This window comes from Sander lucioperca, chromosome 8 (genome assembly GCF_008315115.2).
Source record: "Sander lucioperca isolate FBNREF2018 chromosome 8, SLUC_FBN_1.2, whole genome shotgun sequence".
In the NCBI taxonomy this organism is placed as follows: Eukaryota; Metazoa; Chordata; class Actinopteri; order Perciformes; family Percidae; genus Sander; species Sander lucioperca.
The window spans coordinates 8,977,237-8,998,140 of NC_050180.1; the positions used below are offsets into that span (position 1 = coordinate 8,977,237).

The 20,904-nt window shown below is 41.2% G+C and overlaps 1 protein-coding gene across 2 annotated transcripts in view; it reads right to left on the reverse strand.

The window, feature by feature from the left end:
• adarb1b (adenosine deaminase RNA specific B1b) overlaps positions 1–20,904 on the reverse strand; it is a 135,952-nt gene that overhangs the window by 5,896 nt on the left and 109,152 nt on the right. For both annotated transcript variants that reach the window (XM_031291590.2, XM_031291580.2), the window contains 7 exons: positions 18,745–18,819; positions 14,731–15,656; positions 12,373–12,487; positions 10,997–11,165; positions 10,243–10,388; positions 9,457–9,625; positions 2,398–2,579 (listed from right to left, as the gene is read on the reverse strand). In XM_031291590.2, coding sequence (XP_031147450.1) covers positions 2,398–2,579; positions 9,457–9,625; positions 10,243–10,388; positions 10,997–11,165; positions 12,373–12,487; positions 14,731–15,656; positions 18,745–18,772 — 1,735 coding nt within the window. In that variant the 5' untranslated portion in view covers positions 18,773–18,819. The remainder of the gene's footprint in view (positions 1–2,397; positions 2,580–9,456; positions 9,626–10,242; positions 10,389–10,996; positions 11,166–12,372; positions 12,488–14,730; positions 15,657–18,744; positions 18,820–20,904) is intronic.

The following is a 20,904-nucleotide window of genomic DNA, read 5'->3' on the forward strand; positions in this document are numbered from 1 at the left end:
AGGGAGGAGGAGCAGGGGGAGCTGCATATAACTCCAGGCCCTGTGAGAAGCATCACTTTATGATTTATTTGAAGTAGTTTTTGCTGTTGTCCTGTGCTGTTATTCTTATTTGTTAAAATGTATGACTTGCGAAACTCTAGCAGTTAAAGGTGCTCTAAGCGATGTTGAGTGACGTCACTTCTTGTTGATGTTCGAAGTATTGTCTAGGGTTGGGCGATGTCCCCTAAATTGGCAGTTGACGATGCTTACAGTAAAACATGGCGATGGACGATGATATCGTCGTCGGGGGGGGGGGGGCTGGTAGGGGCAGTTTTTTACAACTTGACCTACTTTCACTTAGCTAACTATGGTGCAGTAAAGTCAATCAGATGTCCGTGATCTGCATAACGACAGTACAGTGGGACCTAATATACCATCATTACTGAGATTAAACTACATTCTTGGTTATGTTTGCACTGAATAACGCATTCAATAAACAGAAACATAACTCTTGCAGCGCACATGAACAGATGCGCAATATTAACTCACACATAAAATAGCACCCTCGTGAATTAGCTAGCCTACTGTTGCTAACGTACATTCATAAATCCTGTATAACATCGTCCTGTACCTACAGGACATCAGACTTACTTATTGATGCACACACACAGTAGTGTCGACAAACTTAGTCCAATGAGGGGAGAAAGGAAAGTGTGATAGCGTTCCACGTTAACCCTTTATTCTCTCTTGCTCGAGACCGCTGTGTCCGACGTTACTAGCAGGTAGAGTGAGTAGAGCAGGTAGAGGGGAAAAAAGTAGCTTCCACTTAAGGGGCCCATCTTGCACCCTGCGCAGCACAGCACAAAGCCTGACGCAAATGTCTTTGCTAGTTTAAGACCGACGCATTTGTTAATTTCCCGTCCAGCGCCCGCGACTAGGATATTAGTGTGTGTCTGACAGGGTGGGGCGCGTGGCATCACGATGGTGGCTCTCCATTGTGATGTCGGCCAGCCATCACGATGGACGATGATATCGGCACAACCCTAGTATTGACAAACAAAACGGAGGCTAGCTCGCCCCTCCCTCCTCCTCATCCCGTCCCCTCCCACCCCCTTCCGCGCACTAATCCCACAACCCCCACCCCCAAATCCTTCTTGTCGGTTATTGGCTGGAACACTGTTTGTTATGTTTGGTGGTGCAGGTTGGTGCAGTTTGTTTTTGTTGGCGTTTGTGGAGCCTGGGCTATCTACAGAGACCACGTTTTTTTTTTTTACAGTGTTCAGGGGACAGGCAGCTAGCGGATAGTGAGGAGATGTTTGCTGTATGTGACAAAAAATGTTGTAGCCTAAAAAACACGTGACATCGCTTAAAGCACCTTTAACACAAAAACTGACTGCAATGACGGCATTGCGCCGTCTTTTGTTATTGTTTTGATTGAGAGACCCCTATGCGGCAGAAAATTACATATCGTGCATTTAAGAACCAAATGTCATTTATGCAAAAAAAATTTGACAAACCTAACACTTCTTCTTCTGAACAACCAGAAGACAAAAAATGAATGCTACATCTAAAAATAGAAAATACAACAAACAACAACAAAAACAGCAGGAGCCCTGGTCTATATGGCCTTTTTAAAAGGACAAGCCAATGCTGGAAATTTACACAAAATGATAAAGCTATTCAAATTCCACAGGAACTAGGTAAATGTCAGCTCAGCTGTCTTTATGCTGTGGACTGACCAGTGAGGAGGATGAATGTGTTTACTGTCTTTCTCTCTGATATTTAGACAGCTAGAGTTTGATTGCCGAAGATTACCAAGGAGATCCCCTTAAAACATGACAATGTGAACATGATCATGCTTTTACCTCAGCCTGAGGTCTTGTTAAGTTTAGTCTACAGTATATCATCGACGTTTTATTTCAGGGATTGTTCAGGTGCCGCCGGAAATTCTGCCAGATGTCCCTCATTTCGTCTGGATGTCCGTTTCCTTCCGCTTTCTTTGTGTTGACATTTTAAACTCCGGTGGATTGATGAGGACTATGGTTAACTGCTCCTCAGATCTCTGCAGGGTAAAAATCTGACAGCTAGCTAGACTATCTGTCCAATCTGAGTTTTCTGTTGCACGACAAAAACAACCTTTGGACATACACATGTTCCACCAAAACAAGTTCCTAGGCTATTTTGCAGAGGCACCGTTGCTCCGTCCGATGCCCAAGATGACTGTGATTGATTTAAAGAAATGCCAATAAACCTGAGCATGTTTTTCTCCCATCCCATGTGGACTCGCCAGACCCTCTGCCGCTACGCTGTGGAGGAAGGTCTGGCAATGCGCAAATAAGTTAAGTTAACATGTCAGCATCTTTCAGCAGAAATCTGATGTTATTTCCCCATCTAGTCCACATCAAAGTAGGCACTCACCACTGAGAAGAGGCCTGTTGAGGGTGAACTGCTGGGGCAGGTCCTCGATATCTGCGATGCGCTGGTACATGGCCCTGGAGAGGTGGTCGCCATGGTAAAGGCTGCCAAGGATGATGCTGGAGAAGTAGATTGGCTCTGTGAAGTAGCTCATCAAAGATCCCTGGATGCCTACCACATTCCACCTGCAAAACACACACACACAGACAGACAGACAGACAGACAGACAGACAGACAGACAGACAGACAGTTATTCAGAAGACAAATAGTCTCATCAGACCAAGCCAAATACCTTGGTTTACTTCTCAACACTTTATACACATTCATAAATATCAGAAAAACATCTAGTTCACACATTCAAACAAGTTGCATGAAGCACACCTAGATTCCACAGCAGCCAGTTGCATTAGCATTAACTGTTAAACACAATATGTATCTGTAACACCAGCTTTTCTACCAATGTTTTTTTCTCCTTTTTCATGGTTATTACAAACTGTCCTATTGTCCTGAACATGAAAATATGCTTTACAAAAATCCGGATGACTTTCAATGGTTGACATTAGACAGTGAAAATTATTGTAATCAGCCTAAAAAGTGCCCGGAGACGGTATGACAAACATGAAAAGGAGATTAAGTTTCTTCAGCATCCAAAGCGTTCGGGAACTGAGTATACAAAAAAAAAAAACCCTGTAGGATAATGTGGTACGTGCATAAGTGGACACACACATACAGCCGCATAAGCAAAAATATATATTGGTACATAGCCAGCCAATGCAATCCACCACACACACAATCACAACTCTACAGTTGTATACATTCTGAGGTATCCAATTTCATTTTCCACAAACTTCTTTGTATTTCTATGCTGTGTCATTAGCCATCTCTTCCCAGTCATTTTCCCATTGACATGCTCTGTGAAGCATCGCCTGCACCAACCCACTCAGAGAGAGAGAGAGAGAGAGAGAGAGAGAGAGAGAGAGAGAGAGAGAGAGAGAGAGAGAGAGAGAGAGAGAGAGAGAGAGAGAGAGAGAGCAGATACAGACAAGAAAGAGGGATGGAGGTGGAGAAAATATGAGAGAGAGGAAGGGAGAAAGATGACAGAGAGGGGTAAGGAAAATGAGAGAGTAGACCAAGGGAGAGAGCAAAAGTTCCATAGAGATGAAAGACTTAAAGACTAAAGGTTGGTGTATGTTTCCACTGTACCCTCTGTGTGGCATTCAACTCCAAGCTCATTTATTCCTACAGTAACAGTACAGTAACAGTACACATCTTCAAAAACAAAAGCCACAAATAAATGTCAACATACAGACGCTTGGTCAGGACCCCTTGCCGTCACTTCCTAACTCTCTGGGTCCAGCCCCTTTGATGTCACTTTTTGACACTCAGTTTTCAACATGTAGGATAAAATCATGTTTAGGGTTAAAAAATGTACATTTAAGTGAACCACGGGACAAGAACGGGACACAAACCCCGGTCAAACCCCAGGGTGAAAGTCCTGTGCTGTTTGACCTATCCACCACCCAAACCTACCTCCTTCAGCGGATTTTCGGTCTTAAATACTACTCCCTACCATAATTGCTCTTCATACTACGCCATCTTACAGCGCTGTGGTCGAGCAGCTGCTCTGCCTGGTGCGACCTGTCTATATCCACGACGTTCCATTTCTGGGATTGCTCCGTTGCAGCCGGAAAATCCGCCGGAATTCACAATTTTCAGCCGGATGTCCTTTACTAGGTGCGTCCCAACAGACGCTAAAGGGTGCCTTGTGTGTTGGTATCTGACGCTGAGGGCCAACGACCAGGCATCAGGTATGTTGACAAGGTGGGAGTGAGAAGGGCTTGCACAAATACACAGTTTATATTTAGTTTTTGTTTAAAAAAAAAAAAAAAAGAGGCTAAATCATTTCCTATTTTCAAGTGCGATTAACACACATTTGGTGTATTTACCAATTTACGGCAACAGGAAGGTGTACTGTATATGGGATTGACTCTAAAAAGCTATAGGGCCCATGTTCATGGTAATTAAAAAAAAAAGTGTCACCCAGAGCAACAGTGTTGCTCAATGTCTTTTTTTATTACTTTTTGGACAACAAATAGAGCTCAATGGCACATCAGAATGAGCTATATGAGGCTTCGGCTACACATGCAATAATTTCACTTTCACAATGTTTTTATTCCCCTCATGGACACAGACTCTCACAAAGTTTTTTTATAAACAATTTTTCAAGCACCTTGCTTTGCTTGCACAAATTGTGAAAGCAGAGACACTGGTCTATAGTTGGTCAGGCTTTATCTCCCGTTTTAAAAAGTGGGATGACCTTTGCTGTTTTCATCTTATCAGGAACTATACCTGTACAAAAGGAAAGATGGAAAATATAACTAAGAGGTTTCAGTATACAGTCAACAGTTTTTTTCACTACAATCACGTCCAACCCATCACTATCAGTTGATGTCTCGTTCTTTGGTTTGTTTTGCTACAATTGATCTTATTTCATTTTCACTCACTTCTCCTCAAACCATGCACTGCACCACTTTACTGTCCCCATTCCAGCCACCTTCAAGTTGTAGATCATTACTTTTATTAATGTCATGGTTTTGAGTTTTGAGTTTCTGTTCTTGTTTTCTTGTTGTGTATTTGTTCTGTTTTCTGTTGTAGCCCGTATTTCCTCCCTTGTCTTGTCTAGCTGTAGTTCCTGTCTTGTTTTCCCGTGTGTGTCTGTATGTTCTGTTTCCTGTTTTATTTTGATAGTCTGGTTTTCTGTCTTGTCTTGTCTGGTTTTACTTCATGTGTTCCCGCTCTTGTGATTGTCCTGCCCCGCCCTGAAGTGTTCCACCTGCTGTGTGTATTTAGTCTTTGTGTTTCGCTTGTCTTGAGTCAGGTCATTGTTTCTGTTTTGGAGTTCTGTTTGTTAGTCTACCCGGTTTGTCTCAGTGTTCTTGTTTCCTGTGATTCCTATTTTTGACTGCTACCACCTTTTGGATTATGTTGAGAAATAAATCTTTTGCTCAACTTACCTTTGCCTGCGCTCTCTGCATTTGAGTCCACCTTTCCCTGAAGATTGTGACAATTAATAGAGTTTGCCAAATTGGGCCCAACATTTACAAAATAGGAGTTCAATTCATTTGCCACTTCTTTCCTGCTTTTTATAACCTTATTGTTGTCATTGATAAAATTATCCTAGAAGTTAGTAGGATGAATTCATAGTTTGTTGGATTCGTTGAAAAAAATATAGATTAGCCTTTATCTATTAAGGACCACTAAAAAAAAACCCAAAAAACAAGACACTGACAGCGTGATGATGAGCTCTTCCCGTTCTCCCTTTTCGCTTCAGGCAGACTGTTGGAGAGTGTGTGAAATTACCAACATGGACCCAGAACAATGAGGAATATGCAAGCATAAGACCCCAGGCTACTCAGAGATGCCATTGTCTCCATATGCAATATTCTGTGTGTGATATAGTGTGAAAATGAAATCTCGAAATTGCATAGCTGCGAGCATGAAGCACACATTCAGCACACATTCAGCACACATTCAGCACAGTCAAACAGCCTTATAAAACTGTGCAGTAACTCACACACATTTTTTCATCACAACAGGGTTACACAAACACACCTGAAAACACTCTAAAAGGCACACGCAGTACATAGAAAGAACCACAAACAAGCACACACACATTTGGAGTTATGTTTTCAGAAGGCATTCAATTTCATTCCTGTCAACCATCTCTGTATTTCTTTTGTTTTTATCTTATTCAAAGAACAGGGTAAAAACAAGTCAGTAGGTTTACGTGATCAGCTGTTAAAAGATATACAGACAGGAGGAAAAAGGACAAACGGAGAGAAATAACCCATAAGAGCTTTGGCTGTTTGTTAATGAGCTCATTCAAATAGCACTAAAGGCAGAGAACTGCTTGTTCTCACTGAAGCTGTGGAGTTGGGCATGTAATCAAAGGAAAACGAGAGGAGAGAAAACATTGTGTAAGCAGGGAACATTATACGCATGGTCAAAGTGTGCCATTCAGTTGCTGTATTAAATAGCAGGCCCGCAGCTAACAATCACTCACACGAGGGCAGAAGCAGGTGGGCAGCAGATTTCTCACCTGGTTAAAAGCTGTGTCATGAGGGCAGAAGGAGACGCCTTGCATATAGCAGTCTTTCCCTCACAGTGGAAGAGATATACTCATAATACCAATCCCTTATCTTAACTGTAATGGTTTGATTTTCTGATGCTCTATATCAACTCCAAACCGCAGTCAACTTTAAAATATATCATGTTTTTCTGTGTTTTCTAGTAAAGCTTGGCCAAAAAAAAAAAAAAACACGACAAAATGTAAGACTTCCAACCTATTTTGTCCTCTACTGACTTGGATTGCTCCACTTTGGACAACCGCAATCATAAACCTGAATTGCTAGCACCAGCTCTGACATGCCGAAAGGGCAACAAGACTTCTAACACGGTGCAAACAGCGTCCGCTACTCAATCGACATCTCCCTCATCAAATACACTCTGTGCGTTCAATCACTCTGTGCGTTCAGGCAAGGTATTACAATCCTGGACGGATGAGGAGGAAGAGGAGGAGGAGGAGGAGGAGGAAAAAAAGGGGCTTGAGAGAAGAGTTATGGAGAAGTTTTATCGTTCGTCACAAGGGAGGCACAGTGTTGCCTTGAACATGGACAGAGACTAAAGACGCTATGATCTGCCTGCAAAAATGCCCCAGGGACAGAGGATCCATCAATTCAGCTGTCCCTGAAACTCCCTGAAGAAAATGATAGGCTTGAAATGACAAAGCGAGGATATAATGCAATTTATTGCAGTATGAGTAAATAAAATGCATACAACGAATATCATGAAACGATATGGCTAAGTGTGCTTTAGGTATAAAGTTATAACATGAGAATGAAACATATTAATGTGTAGTATATACAGCAAGTACATTTCGCTTATTTTAAGTTGAAAGTTGCAGATTTTTGAACGGATTAAATGTGTTAATTAATGAGCTTTAGAAAGGCTGCTAGGTAGGGATGTAACGATTACCGGTGTAACGGTAAACCACGGTAAAAATGTTTTCATTTAAAATATCCTTATTATTGCGGTGGATTACCATGGTGTGGAAACCCTGTGTTTAATCCTTCCCAGCTTCAGCTGAGAGAGAGAGATTATCGCCTTGATAATATTGCTGTTGCTGTGTTTCTTATTGCCTAGCTGATAGATTTGCAGATTGTTTAATATTATTTGTGCAGCCACGTGTTGATATTCAGGTTGTGTTTGCTAGCAACGTGCAATCTCCAGTAAACAGCCTAGCGCTGTGGAGCCACGTGCTTAGCTATTAAAGGTGTATTACACTGTTTGCTCCGTCATGGATATGTGTGCTTTAATAGATGTGGCTTATTCTCAGTTTTTGTTACTGAGGAATATGTTACATTTATGTTAATTATTACAGAGAAATGAATGTAATTCTTAGTATTGTTTCTGTTATATGCTGGTGGCTATAACATTTAGTTATGGTAAATAATGTTCATAGTAAGTCAGATGCTTATTAATGTGCATTATTATTTGCTTATATTTCAGAACCACATCCAACTTCACATGTAACGTCATATACAACTTCATAGTTAACTTCATGTTGGAGTAGTAAATAAATCTTCCTGGATCTCAAAGTCAGACATCTCTGGTCCAAGTTCTTACCGGACCCCCTACAGCGGGCCAGTGTTTCAGCAGCCAGTTTTCAATAGTTTTTACAAGCCTATTGCCTATATATTTGTAATATAATAAACACTGTTACACTTTTTGAATCAATTTCAGCTTGTGTAGGCCTATCAGTGCTTTCTGAACATATTGAACACACTTTTAAAAATACCGCGATAATACCGAAAACCATGATAATTTTGGTCACTATAACCGTGAGGTTAAATTTTCATACCGTTACATCCCTACTGCTAGGTAGATTTACCTGTGGAGAGAGCCAGACTAGCTGTTTTCCCTCGTTTTCAGTCTTTATGCTAAGCTAAGATAAATGGCTGCCTGCTGTACCTTTATATTTAGTATATAGACACAAGAGTGCCAATCTTCTCTCTAACTCTAATGCAAGAAAGTGAATAAACACATTTCCCAAAATGTTCAAGCGTTCCTTTAATGATTTTCTGTGAAATTTGAAGAACAACACAACACAAAACAGCTGCTGTTATTCAAACCGGTCCAGCTGCATCCTTTTTATGGAGCTTAGGCAGTATTGGTTTTATTTACAGGGCTAGTTGCAGAGATGATTCATGTAGGATCAAGTCATCGGCCAACGGGGAAGACTCCATAAGAAAAGATCTGAGCTGCCACCCCATCTATGGAAACACACAATCTTCTTTTGATTTGTTAACTGGAGTCTGTGTTCTAGTCCAACAAAGGGCTAGAGAACAAAACAGCTGCTGTTATTCCAAAAAACAACCCCACTCAATCACCACTCAATAACTAATGTACTGATTGAAGTGATGTGGCTGTGTCTGTATCTGCAGAGACCCTGCCCTCAGCCTGTATTTTTCGATTTTCTTTTTATTTGTCTGTGTGTGGGACGTATATGGGCGTCAGCAAACCTCTGGGCCTTACGTGGGTGTGTAACCCCTAGCCAATAACAACGCACGAGTCTAACTCACACACACACACACACACACACACACACACACACACACACACACACACACACACACAAACAGACAGGATGAAGCTCTGCATTCACTCATAATCCAGCAATGTGGCACCTTTCCGCAGAGGCGTGGGAGTGTTCATTTATGCTTCAGAACATAACTGCCGTGAAACAATCAGAAAATAAAGTTTTTTTTCTCTGATTCACTGCTTTGTTCGGCGCTCCCTCTCTTATTCACTCTCTAGCTCGCTTGACCACAGCTGCACTCTCTCTCTGGCTCCAAGCCGGGGAGGAGGGGCCAACTTTGAACGCTGTCGCTGAGGGTTTACAATACTAACTACATAGTATTTTTACTATAATAGAAATCACAAACAGTGTCTGCAGTCACATTTTGTAAGGGCTATAACTGAACTAGGTTTGAACCAAACTACCTTGCGATCTTGTCACTGCAGGACATGGTGAGTAACCTCTCCCCCTGCAGCACCCCGTCCCAGGTCTGGATGGTGTTGCTGGACCTCACAGGGATGGTGCCCTCTCCTGACTCTATTTTGGTCCTTAATTGGCCCCGTGCTTTCCGGTTGGGATGTCTGTCTCCTTGGTCTGAGTGAGACAAAACAAGAAGAGAGAAATATAAAAAAGAGATACATACATAAAAGCATAAAAGTGTAGAATAAATCATGGATTATTAATGTGCAAAAATCTACAAAACGCCCCTAAACATAAGAAAACAGATTCCAAGAAAAGAAAAATGGAAAAATGGCTTTCTACAAAAGCATGACCTATTATTTATTATTATGTTATCAATGTTTTCTGCTGTTCCACCAGCAGGTGCCATCTATTCAGTGACTAATTGAATGTGGCTGTTTTCTATTCAGTCTGCCATGTGCAATGGAAAACACTTTGACAAGAGTAAGAGGGAGGTTAATCAGACAGACAGTGTGGGAGAAAGACTGATAGAGACAGACAGCAAATGACAAAAAGCTCTAATTACTAGAGCCTTGTTTAAATGTGTCAGTAATGCGTATTTGGATTCGGAATAAAATTCTAATTAAATGAAACCAATGATAAAAGGACAACCTACAAATTTAATTAAAAAAACCCAACATCGCTGTTGCTGAAACTGAATTCTGAACTAAGACAAGACCAAATTAAAAACATGTCGGCTGAGCTGAGGCTGTTGTGAGGCAGCGAGCGGATGCACTGCGACCGCCGTGTACCTTCAACTCCGGCCTCGTGTGGAGAGAAGATCCTGGCGTCTCCACAGGGCGAGGTGCTTATGTAGAGGTGGAACTGAACGTTTTCCTTTAACCGGTAGCCTCCCTTGTCACACTGCATGAATATCGACTTCTGCTGGTCCTCTTTGCTGTGGTTGGGACGAAGATTCAATAGGCACATTTAATTCGGGGCTAACAAACAGCAATATAGCTAATTTAACTGCACTTAAAATGGATAGAATTAGATACAGCAAAGAGCAGTCTAAATACAATAATTAGATTATCAATAGGACTGAACGATAAATCGTTTTCAAATCGGAATCGCGATTTGAAAGAATTTGATTAGCTAATTGTGAAGGCCGCGATCAATCGAATGTGCAATATTTAGTTGAATGTTTGGTCTAACATTTGGGTTAACATTTTTTATTCCTCTTTTTATTATTATAATTACTGTTTGTTCGTAAGATAAATGCTGGAATAATAGTTACATATCAGTTATTGCTGGAAAGTCATATTTATGTTCCTCTCATAAAGATACTGAGCAGTTTTGTTGGTGTCTCATGTTATAATGTTCCATGACATGTTTTATCTGTTACACAGACAATATTGAACTTAAGCTAAACTTTAAAAAAAAAAAAAAAAAACGCAAATCAAACCGTAATGGCAATATCTGGCAGAAAAATCGTTCAGCCCTAATAATCAATACGAGTAACCTCCCGACACTAGAAACTAAACAGAATTGATAGCGTCCACTGACCTGAGGAAGAGCTCCAGCTGAGTGTAGAGGTACCTGATGAGCGAGCGTCGGGCGATTATCTCAGCGTGGCAGTCATTGAGTGCCAGGCCGCGGTCGCTCATGTACTCACCGTTGATGCATTTGGTTCCCGTGGAGACACATATTACCTGTGCTTCCTTCACATCTGTCCCTGTTGGGGGAAGAGGGAACAGAGACATATCAGGTAGTGGACACACACTCTTAAAGTACATACTGGACATATGCCACTGGTCCAAATTGTGTTTTAATGGCCTTGATGGGACAGAGTGCAATCCTTTGCAAACTTGTCTGTCACATTGATCATTTTCTTTTCTTTTAAAATCCAACCTCTAACTATTGTCCTTGTCTAACCCTGCAGGGTGTCCAGACAGAGTGACTGTTCTCACATTCATCTGCTGAAGGGGTTTCTCTGTGCTCACCTTAAATCTCAGTTCAACACGTGTACCTACAGTATGAGCATGATTTTGTGACATCACACAATTTGTAAGCCAATTGTGGTCCATGATGCAGCTTACACAAATGTGGAGGTGGAAACATGAAGCCACTTTTCAATGAAGTAGGAGAAAGGAGGAGTAGGAGTCTTGTATCCAGCATTTTAAAAAAAATTTTTTTATCAAAGATATTTAGCACTTTGGCATTGACTTTTCAATGAAAAGTGCTCTACAAATAAAATGTATTATTATATGATAGTTTGAGTTTTTGAAAAATATCTACATAGATTGTTTCAGGCTTTTTCAGTGAGGAAGAAAAAGTTATTTTTTACTTCGGTTTAAAACTTTTTGGTCAAACAAACTATTCATCAAAGCAGAGTTTGTCTTAGTTATGTCATAAAACATGTCAGGAGGAGATATTAAACTAATTCATATACTGTTGTGTTGTCTAATCTATAACAAGGCATCATATTTTCTAAGATTATCATATTGTTTTGCGTGCAAAATCCTAATTTAGACACTAAATTAAGATTGTACATGCAAACATATATGATGAGCTTATAAAAAAAAAAACAGTGAGGTATAAAAAGGCAAAGTAATGAAATTAGGAAGTACAAATACCTAAAATACTTCAGTACAGTACTTACAGTAAATGCATTTCCACTACTGGTTATAGAATTGAAAACAAAACAGTGGCTGTTGTTTAACTCATAACTGTTGTTGCATATGCTGAAAAAAATAGGCCATTCATTTCTCAGTGAAACATTATCAGACGGAGCAAATTTATACGTGAACTGTAAACATTGTCAGCTTTTCTCTATGAGCCTTGCAACCTACATTTTCCTTTTAGTAATACTTGAGAATTGACTGTCAGTGCCGTATTTTGGAAGCATAAAAGCACCAACCACCTTTCCCTCTCGAATCTACCTGTTGTCATGACGACCCCTGCTAGGACTTTTCGCCGTGCATGGGGGGAGGTGAAGTTTTCTGTCAGCTCACTGAACTTATCCACCACCAGGCGAGAGACTGCATCAGCCAGAACCTGGAATCACACACACATACACATACACATACATACACACAGCCAGACAAAACGCAAGCTTGTGTCAGATATGTCAGTTTACAAAGCGCGTCTGATGTGCACCATGTACCTGTCACAGTGTTCGCATTCAGCTCCAAACAAGCGTCGAAGCGCAGAAACGGCAACAAGTGAAACTGGGTTGACCCCCTGAGGTATACCAAACCCTCTTTTAAGCAACACTGTTGTTTGAGTTTGGCTTGACAGTTATAATTTACCATCTCTCTTGTGACAGTGAAGCAAAAAACCAAACAAGTAAACCTGAGCATCGGTGTGAACAAAGTGTTTGTCGACATTTCACAAGGTTTAAAACAGCAGGCTAAACTCCGGGGGAACCTCAAGTGAACTTCACACTTCTTTTGTTATTGGACAGCCGCCTTCTCTTGCTGGCTCTTTATCCATTGCTAATGTGATGGAAAATGACGACAACCGAGAGGAGAGATGACGGCTGGATGACCACGAATTAAAGAGATTAGTGTAATATTACTTCCCTGCTATACTTTGGAGTCACGCACTCGAAGCCAGATCATTTGACTTTCCAATGCCAAGGTCTTCTCTGGTGTAGAAATGACTTGATTGAGATTGAGTTAATCTCTACGGGTACAAAAAAGTGGAAGTACCAATCACTCAGACAAAAAATACGTATGTCCGGAAAAATATTTCCTTTTGGGAGTGAGTAAAAGAACACCTCATTTTCTCAATATGCGCCAAAATATGTTTTGGTTACTTTTATGGTTTGAGCGTCAACAAAACTACTCAAACTATAAAAAACTAAGCTAAAGTTGACATGTTTTTTGCAACAGCAATTGACTCCGACCATTTGTCCCCATTAGTTCCTTGCCAGATGGACACAGGCTGCAGAAATCAAATACCAGGCGACAGAGAATAAATAGAGCAATTAGTGGGGGCACTGTTGTTAAAATGGGGTTCTTGTCGGATAAATCAGTTGACAAGTGGAGAGAGTGAGTAAAGAGAAAAAAGAAGGCTTCGGGGAGGGGACTGCTGACAGTGTGCTGTGCTGATTAGCTTTGCCGACTGTGTTATCTCTCTCCACACAGTGGCGTGGCTCTGACAGTCACCTCTACAGTGGCATCAAAAGCAACAACCTAGCGTCCCTGCACACCTGATGTAAATGAGGTTTTAAAGCTACAACAGCAGAGTTTGACAGGTGGATAAAGACTATGTTAAACAACAATGCTTTCTAGTTTAGTTCTGGCCACATCTTCTGTCAAGTCTCTGAGCAGTAACTGACCAAATGATACTATGATTATATAATATCATCAGCCTTTATTTTTTTAGGAAGAGGGGGTACAATTTTGTGCTTTACCAAGATTTAAAATGAACATAACCTATGGAGAAGTAAGAGATGGAGCAGGCACTGGCATCTTGAGTATCTGCGTGACAATGATTATCTGATCTGGATCAAATGTGTAGTGTTAAAAAAAGAATGTACAGCACCCTGCACTTCTAAAACCCATCGCAGTCTTTGTGATTTCAACTTCTGTCATATTCGACTCTTCTTAAATTCTAATTACTGTTTCAAGCCTACGGATGATTGTCAAGATCAAGTAAATGATCCAAAGGCAGAATTTGATAGTGAAAATGAAAATCTGTCTGAAATGTCATTGCATCTTTTTAAAAGCAAGTTGATGAGATCTGCCGTTACTCCCCCAAAAATGAAAAGAAAATTCTCACAACTTTGGGAGTTACTTCCAGTGATTACCATTTCGGTGTCTAGAATCTCTTACAAGCCGAAAGGTTATTTCAGTGTGTCCAAGACTATTGAATGTCTTCAAATTTAAAAGCCTTACATTGCACATTTTTGCTTTTAAGGGCATTCTAACAAAACTGTATTATGAAAAGCTTTCAGGCATGATGCATCCTATAAAACCTTATACATGCTGTAACTTAAGATCACAACCCCTTTACATAGGTTTCTTTGGCTTATTAAATTCACAAAAGAATGTGGCCACTCATATTTGATTCATACTTCCAAGGCCTGTAAAACTGATGTTGGGTCAACCAGAAAACTCAGTGACTTCACAAAAGAAAATGTAAAACAAGGTAGACCTTATTCAATACACCGCTACTGAAGAAAGCATGTGGCTGATGCATTGTGTGGTCCCAATTGTTCAACATCTTGGTGAAATAAAATTTCATCAGTTTCTGATCTGGTGAGAATCTCTACAAGAAGAGAAACATCTTACCTGGGGTAGGTGAAGCTGCAATCCCTCTCTTGGTATGGGTTGCCGGGATGGAGTCTGGTCTAGCTGCATGTTGAAGAGAGCTGAGAGGGCGGCCTGCGCTGCCCGGGCTTTAGCCAGCTTCTTGTTGCGCCCTGAGCCTTCAAACGTCTGTGCATCCACCGTTACTGACATCACAAAATTCTTGGCATGACTCTCCCCGCTCTCTGAGACAAAGTCATATTTGAGGCCTGGCCTGAGCTCATTGAGGATCATGACTGGGTTTTTGCCACTGGAGGGCGAGCTGAATGTCGATGGAGGGGGCAATGGGGCCTGGACAAGGTTGCTGCCAGGTGGTGTGGGCAGTGGATACTCCCCTAGTAAGTTTAAGGAGCTGCTACCATTAGAGCCTAGATAGAAGGATTCTTCAGGTGCGGCTGGTGTCTCGAAGCCATTGAAGAGCATGTCTGGGAAGTCAGCTTGGTCAGATGTAAAGTCTGTGTTCACTGTCAGTGTTCGACCCATTGCCAGGTGTGCCTCAGAGGCATTGGGGAACTGGACGAAGGAACGCAGTGCTTTCTCAGCTGCATTTAGTTTAGCCTTCTTCTTAGTTGGGCCCATGCCCTCAAACATCTGTCCATTGACCTCCACAGTCATGACAAAAACTGGGGCATGGACTGGTCCTGTCTGAGACAGCAGTTTGTACTGTAGACCCGGTTTGATTTCGTTCAACTGCATCAGAGCATTCTTGGGCAGGACCGGCCCCGGGGTTTTCTTGCGCTTCTTGGCCCGGAACTTGGAGTGTGTATGTCCATTGTTCCCCTCTTCCAGGGGGCGCTTTCGACTGCCCAGGCCACTTCCATTGGGGAGCTGTTCAGCCACTCCCACCCCGTCTTTGCAGGACACGTTGTCCAGGTTTCGGTTTTCCTTAACATCTGTGCTGCTCGAACCTGCGGTGCCCAGAAAGAGTAACTTACAACGCCTTCGTTGCAGGATCTTGTAAATGCAAAATTTATAGATTCCTTTATCACTCTTTGGAACTGAACCAATGATTTGTGTTCCTTTATCAAAGCAATAGAAGCTGGCTTTTAATTTGATTGAACATATTAACCTATAGTCTATTGATATTACTACAAATAGTAGAACATCATCAGTACATCTACTGTTGTTAAATGTATGCCAAGTTCTTAGAGATGGTCAACATTTAAAACAGTAAAGGGATTTTTCTGGAGTTATATTTTGGTTATATGGTATTTTATTTTAAAATTAACCTCTTATATATCTTTATAATTAAAGTTGTACTTATGAAGGCTTGCTATTCTCATGTTCAGGGTAAAGTGGGAGAAATATATTTTCAACAACTACTGTACACTTCAAAGGTCGCACAGTGTTATGGGCCTCACACATAAATGCACAACACTCAACACAGACGCACACAGAGCTATTCCTCATCCACTCTATCAATATTAATCACTTGAGTGCCCACAGAGAAATTAGGTACATTTTAAATGTTCAGCTTGAAACTGCGAGTCCTGAAAAATACTCTACTGGGGAACACATATCACTGAAACCAGTTAGCAAAGTGGATGGAATATTGGCAAAAATTTTCATTTATAACATCCTTCAGCAAAGGCTTGATAGGTTACTCCTTGCGGTACTCAGGAGAAAGAGAGGCCGCAGTGTGCATGAGTGGGATTGTAGGTTGGGTTGAGGGAGTGCAGGGGAGGAGTGCAGGGGGAGGAGCTGAGAACCAGGCAAACAGGAGGATACATCAAAGAGGCGGAAGGAGAAGACTCCACCTACTGCAGGATCCTAAAGTCTTGACTGGTGACACGGTGGGAGGTTAAAAAGCTGTTTACCCGTTTTACATAAGATTTTGAAAGGAATGACTGTCGTATTTAAAATGAGGAAAATCTGAATTAGAAATCTGTATCTAATGAGGTGCCATTCATAAGACCCTGCGCCTCTGAGATCCCCCCCATGGAGCTTGTCAGAGAACACAGCGTTTTAGGTTGCGAAATGTGCTGACATGCCGTTACCATCTGCATACTACAATTGACATGTCTAAAGGCAACAAGAAAGACACTTATTAAGATCAAGAACACAAACTGCATATCCTTCAATTCATGAGCAATATCAGCACTGAAAACATGCAATATATTTTGGTGTTTGCATGCATTCTGCAAACTGGTGATTGGCAAATAAACAAGGGAAAGGAGAGACAGCCTAACTGTGCACAAAACAGCCAAGAAGAACTATCACCTATCAAAATGCTGATGGGTGAAATGTGTGTGTTGGACAGTGACACAATCTCAGCCAAGAACCTTTAACTACCACAGATGCTGCAGCATTAGTTGAGAAATCTTAGCTGTGGTGGAAAATTGTACAAGTTGAACGAGGACATGGACTTTCTAAATGAATTGTTTTGAAATATACAGCATGTAGTACTGTAGCTCATTACATTTCTCTACAAAGGATAGAATTCATAACACTTTCAGCTACTGCAAATTGAGGAGTCCACTGAATTAAATGCATAATAGTCTTAAATACACATGTTGAGCAAGCGATCAATACCTCTCCTAAAACAGTCATATTTGTGGGGTATAGGGACCAATAAGCCAATCACAAAAATGTAATCACACCCTAAAAAACCCTAGCATGCTGCTCAGACAAATACAGTGAATACAATGGCACACAGGAAAAAAAAACTGGAGCTTTTTTTGCAGGATGATATCCAGTAGTACTCCAGAGCCTAAGACCAGATCAGAGGACAAAAGCCATAGAGCAACAGCCACGACACCATGCATTGAATTATTGCACACACATGCAGTTGTGGTTGTTATCATGCTAGCGTCTGTGTAATCAGCACCCATTATTTATGCAAAGACAAAACATCCCATATGGTTGGATCTGTCAAGAGTTTAAATTCCCTGTGAGGGTTGCGTGAACCACATAACGCAAAAAAACCCAACTTTTAATACAACTTCATTTAAACTTGTTTGTTGGGCTTTTGATATGGAATGATTCATGTGATTAAAGAATTTCAAGAACGGCAAAGGTTGTCACATAAAAGTTAAAAATTCTTTCATGTTTTCCTCTGGTCTTCCCTTGGTATTAAAGAAATTGCGTGAGCTTGGGCTGTGTTTTATCTTCAAATATATACTTTGACTGGCAATAGAAATGTAAGAAAGATGCTTCAGAGGCTTTGAAAGACAACAGAGACCATTTTGTAACTCTTCTTATTTGACTTAACACAACAAAAACAGAGCATAAACACTCAGCATGACACTACACTAGGAACTGCTTGTTTGTATTGCGGGTTAGGGCACTGCTAGGATGACAGCTTTCTTTGATTGTGAGTTCATAATCGCTAAGGTGTGGAGGAAACACATTCAATCCTGTCGTTCCGTGCCTTCTGAAGCTCAGTTACTGAGTTCAAACCAAAATGTCTAATTAAAGTTCAATAAGCTGGAGTGAAGAGGATTTTATTCAGAGAGAAATGGAGGTAGAGGGAATCTGTAGTATGACCTGAAAACTCTCAGATGTAATGATTAGTTCTTCCTTAAGAAGTTTCCGTAAAATCAGCTGTGTGTGTTTGTGTGTGTATGCTCTGTTCTGTGTCTTGGTTCAGGTAAGGGCATATGATGGCTGGTATCATGCTCATGGAAGGGCAACTATTGGAATTTAACTAGCGACAACACAACATATATAAACAGTAGTTTCTGTTATTCAGACATACCTTTTGGAAACATATTTGTATGTACAGGTTAGATTTGCATTACGTTTTGTGTTGTATTGCACTTTTTTTCTATGAAATGTGGGCTAGGCAGACACTATGCTAATACTTGTGTAACATAGGTGAGCAAAATGTGTTCACACTGATTACACATCAGAGGACAGGAGGCCACACAAGGGAAGACATGCGGGTGCACAGAAAGGAGGGAAACTAAAACACAAGCAGACATTTAGAAGTAGAGACTAGCTATTGCTCGGACAGGAAGACAGACAGAAAAATGAGAAAAATCAGAGTCAACTCACTCATATTCTCCTCCTCATCCACATCCATGGCCACAGGTTTGTTCTGACCTGAGAGAAGGCTTGCCCCCACTGCACCTGGGGACCAGAGGACATAAAGGTGGACTGCATAAGCAGGTGCAAAGTGACACACATAAACACATTCAAAGACCTTGAGTGGCTACAGCGGTGATACATATCTTGATGCACCGGCACGCACACAGAAAGAAAATTGCACATATTGCACTGTGTAAGTAGGCCGTGATGTAGGCTTATAAATATTCAGAAACTCAGAGATATCAAGGTGAGAGAGGAGGCCAGGGCTGACAGGCCTTAATAGCAGGAGCAGTCTATTGTGACTTTAATATCCCTCCGATTAGACCTAATTTCCCACTGCCTGCTGAGAGATATACAGCTAGTGACATGGCCAAGTTACTCCATTACCGCACACACATACACACATGACTTATCCCAAGGTGGAGAGTGTGATTAAAGCTCCATTAAGCAATATTTTTCACACCAACACAGAATCAAATGATTTCCTGCAATCTGAGATATTCGCTCATACTGCCAATTGCACTGATAATGAACACCCAACTCTGAGGCCATATATGTTTTGTTTTTTTGCCATTTTACATGTATTTGTTGAATCCAAAGCAGCAAATGAGTGGCTCATTAAAAAATCCAAACATACAGCAAACGTTTTCCTCTAGCCTTCTTGAAGCTATTGGTCAGTGTTATATGGTAATATAACACTGACCAACAATGACTGGGGGATACGAATGTCAACTTGGTCATCACTCTCCGGATGTGAAATGCCAGGGGGTTAAAACCACATCCGTCAAGGCTGAACTTTTAAAACATTCATTCTTTTTTTTTTGGCCATTTGATAGCAACAAGGGAACAATCATTTCCACATCCAGCAGAGGTGGAGCAACATTCATTTTTTGAGTCTTGTTTTTTGGCCACTTCATGGATTTAAGTCTGATATTCCCTCTCAGCTCTGTTTTTGGTACCAACTTCTGAGGGAAATATCTGGCTCTTTAGCTGCTAAATTCTTCCCTGTGTTCACCAGCTAGTTGCTGACTGTGTCTGTCTGTTGTTTGGTGCTGGGCAGGTAGTGAGTGGCAGTAAGCGCTATCTATATAAACGTATCCATTTACCATCCATTTAACCTATAACAAAGTGTTCGAGTTTGTGTCAACCATAAGGTTTAGGCTACTTTTGATAATCATTACAGCCTGCTGGTTTTCAAGTTTCAAATTCAAGTTTTCATCATCATCATCTCATGCACAGGAAATGCAGAAGCAGTCGTCACTTAAAGTCTTGGGTCTGAATTTAATGATCTCCAAAATGATCCCCTTAGAGAAGGGGCTTACTTGGAAAAGTTGCACCATTGGATCACCCTACACTGCTAATTACAGAATAGTTGTAAGAAAGTTTCAACTGCACGACTGCCCCCATTGTGCTCCCCCACCAACCACTTGAAAAGTCATGGCGCGACAAAAAAATATTGCTGAGAGCAGGGCAGATGAGTGCCGACTGATGAAACAGACTAACAGAGTAAGTTAGATGAGAGAAAGAGAGGGTTAAAGCAGCAAAGAGGGAAAAGGCAGAGAGGCGACCGACACAAAGAGACAGAGAGAAAGCAGGAGAAAGATGGCATTGTGATATAGACCAGATTGTGCTGATTCTACTCCTCTCTCCACCCGTCTTCCATCAGTGGCCCCATTCCTCAGCCAGACACTTTCTTAAGCTAAACTAAATGAGCTAATTAATCTGGGCTAATGGTGGGTGACAGCAAATATGCTAGCACAATTATCACCCTATTAAAGATTCATATTCCAACCCATAATTGAAAATGAAAAGGTGGGGTGAAGGGAGGATGGGTGGGAGTAGGTCCAACAGAGTGGAAGATGAGAGTCATTTTTCTCAGGTAGCAGGAGGCAGGTGCCCCCGGCCCCCGCACACACTCATCCAGCAACTCACAACCCCTAGCACTGCACGCACGACAAGTCACACTACTTACAGGTTGTTACTTCTGCAGTTCATGGTTCTGTATGATTTTATGTTAAATTATTGGATTTAACTTGTTGGCAGTGAATAGTTTTAACATCTTAAATTGGTCTTTCATTGGTCTTTCACTGTTAAATAAAGCCTATTGTCTCTTCATGTTAATGGTGT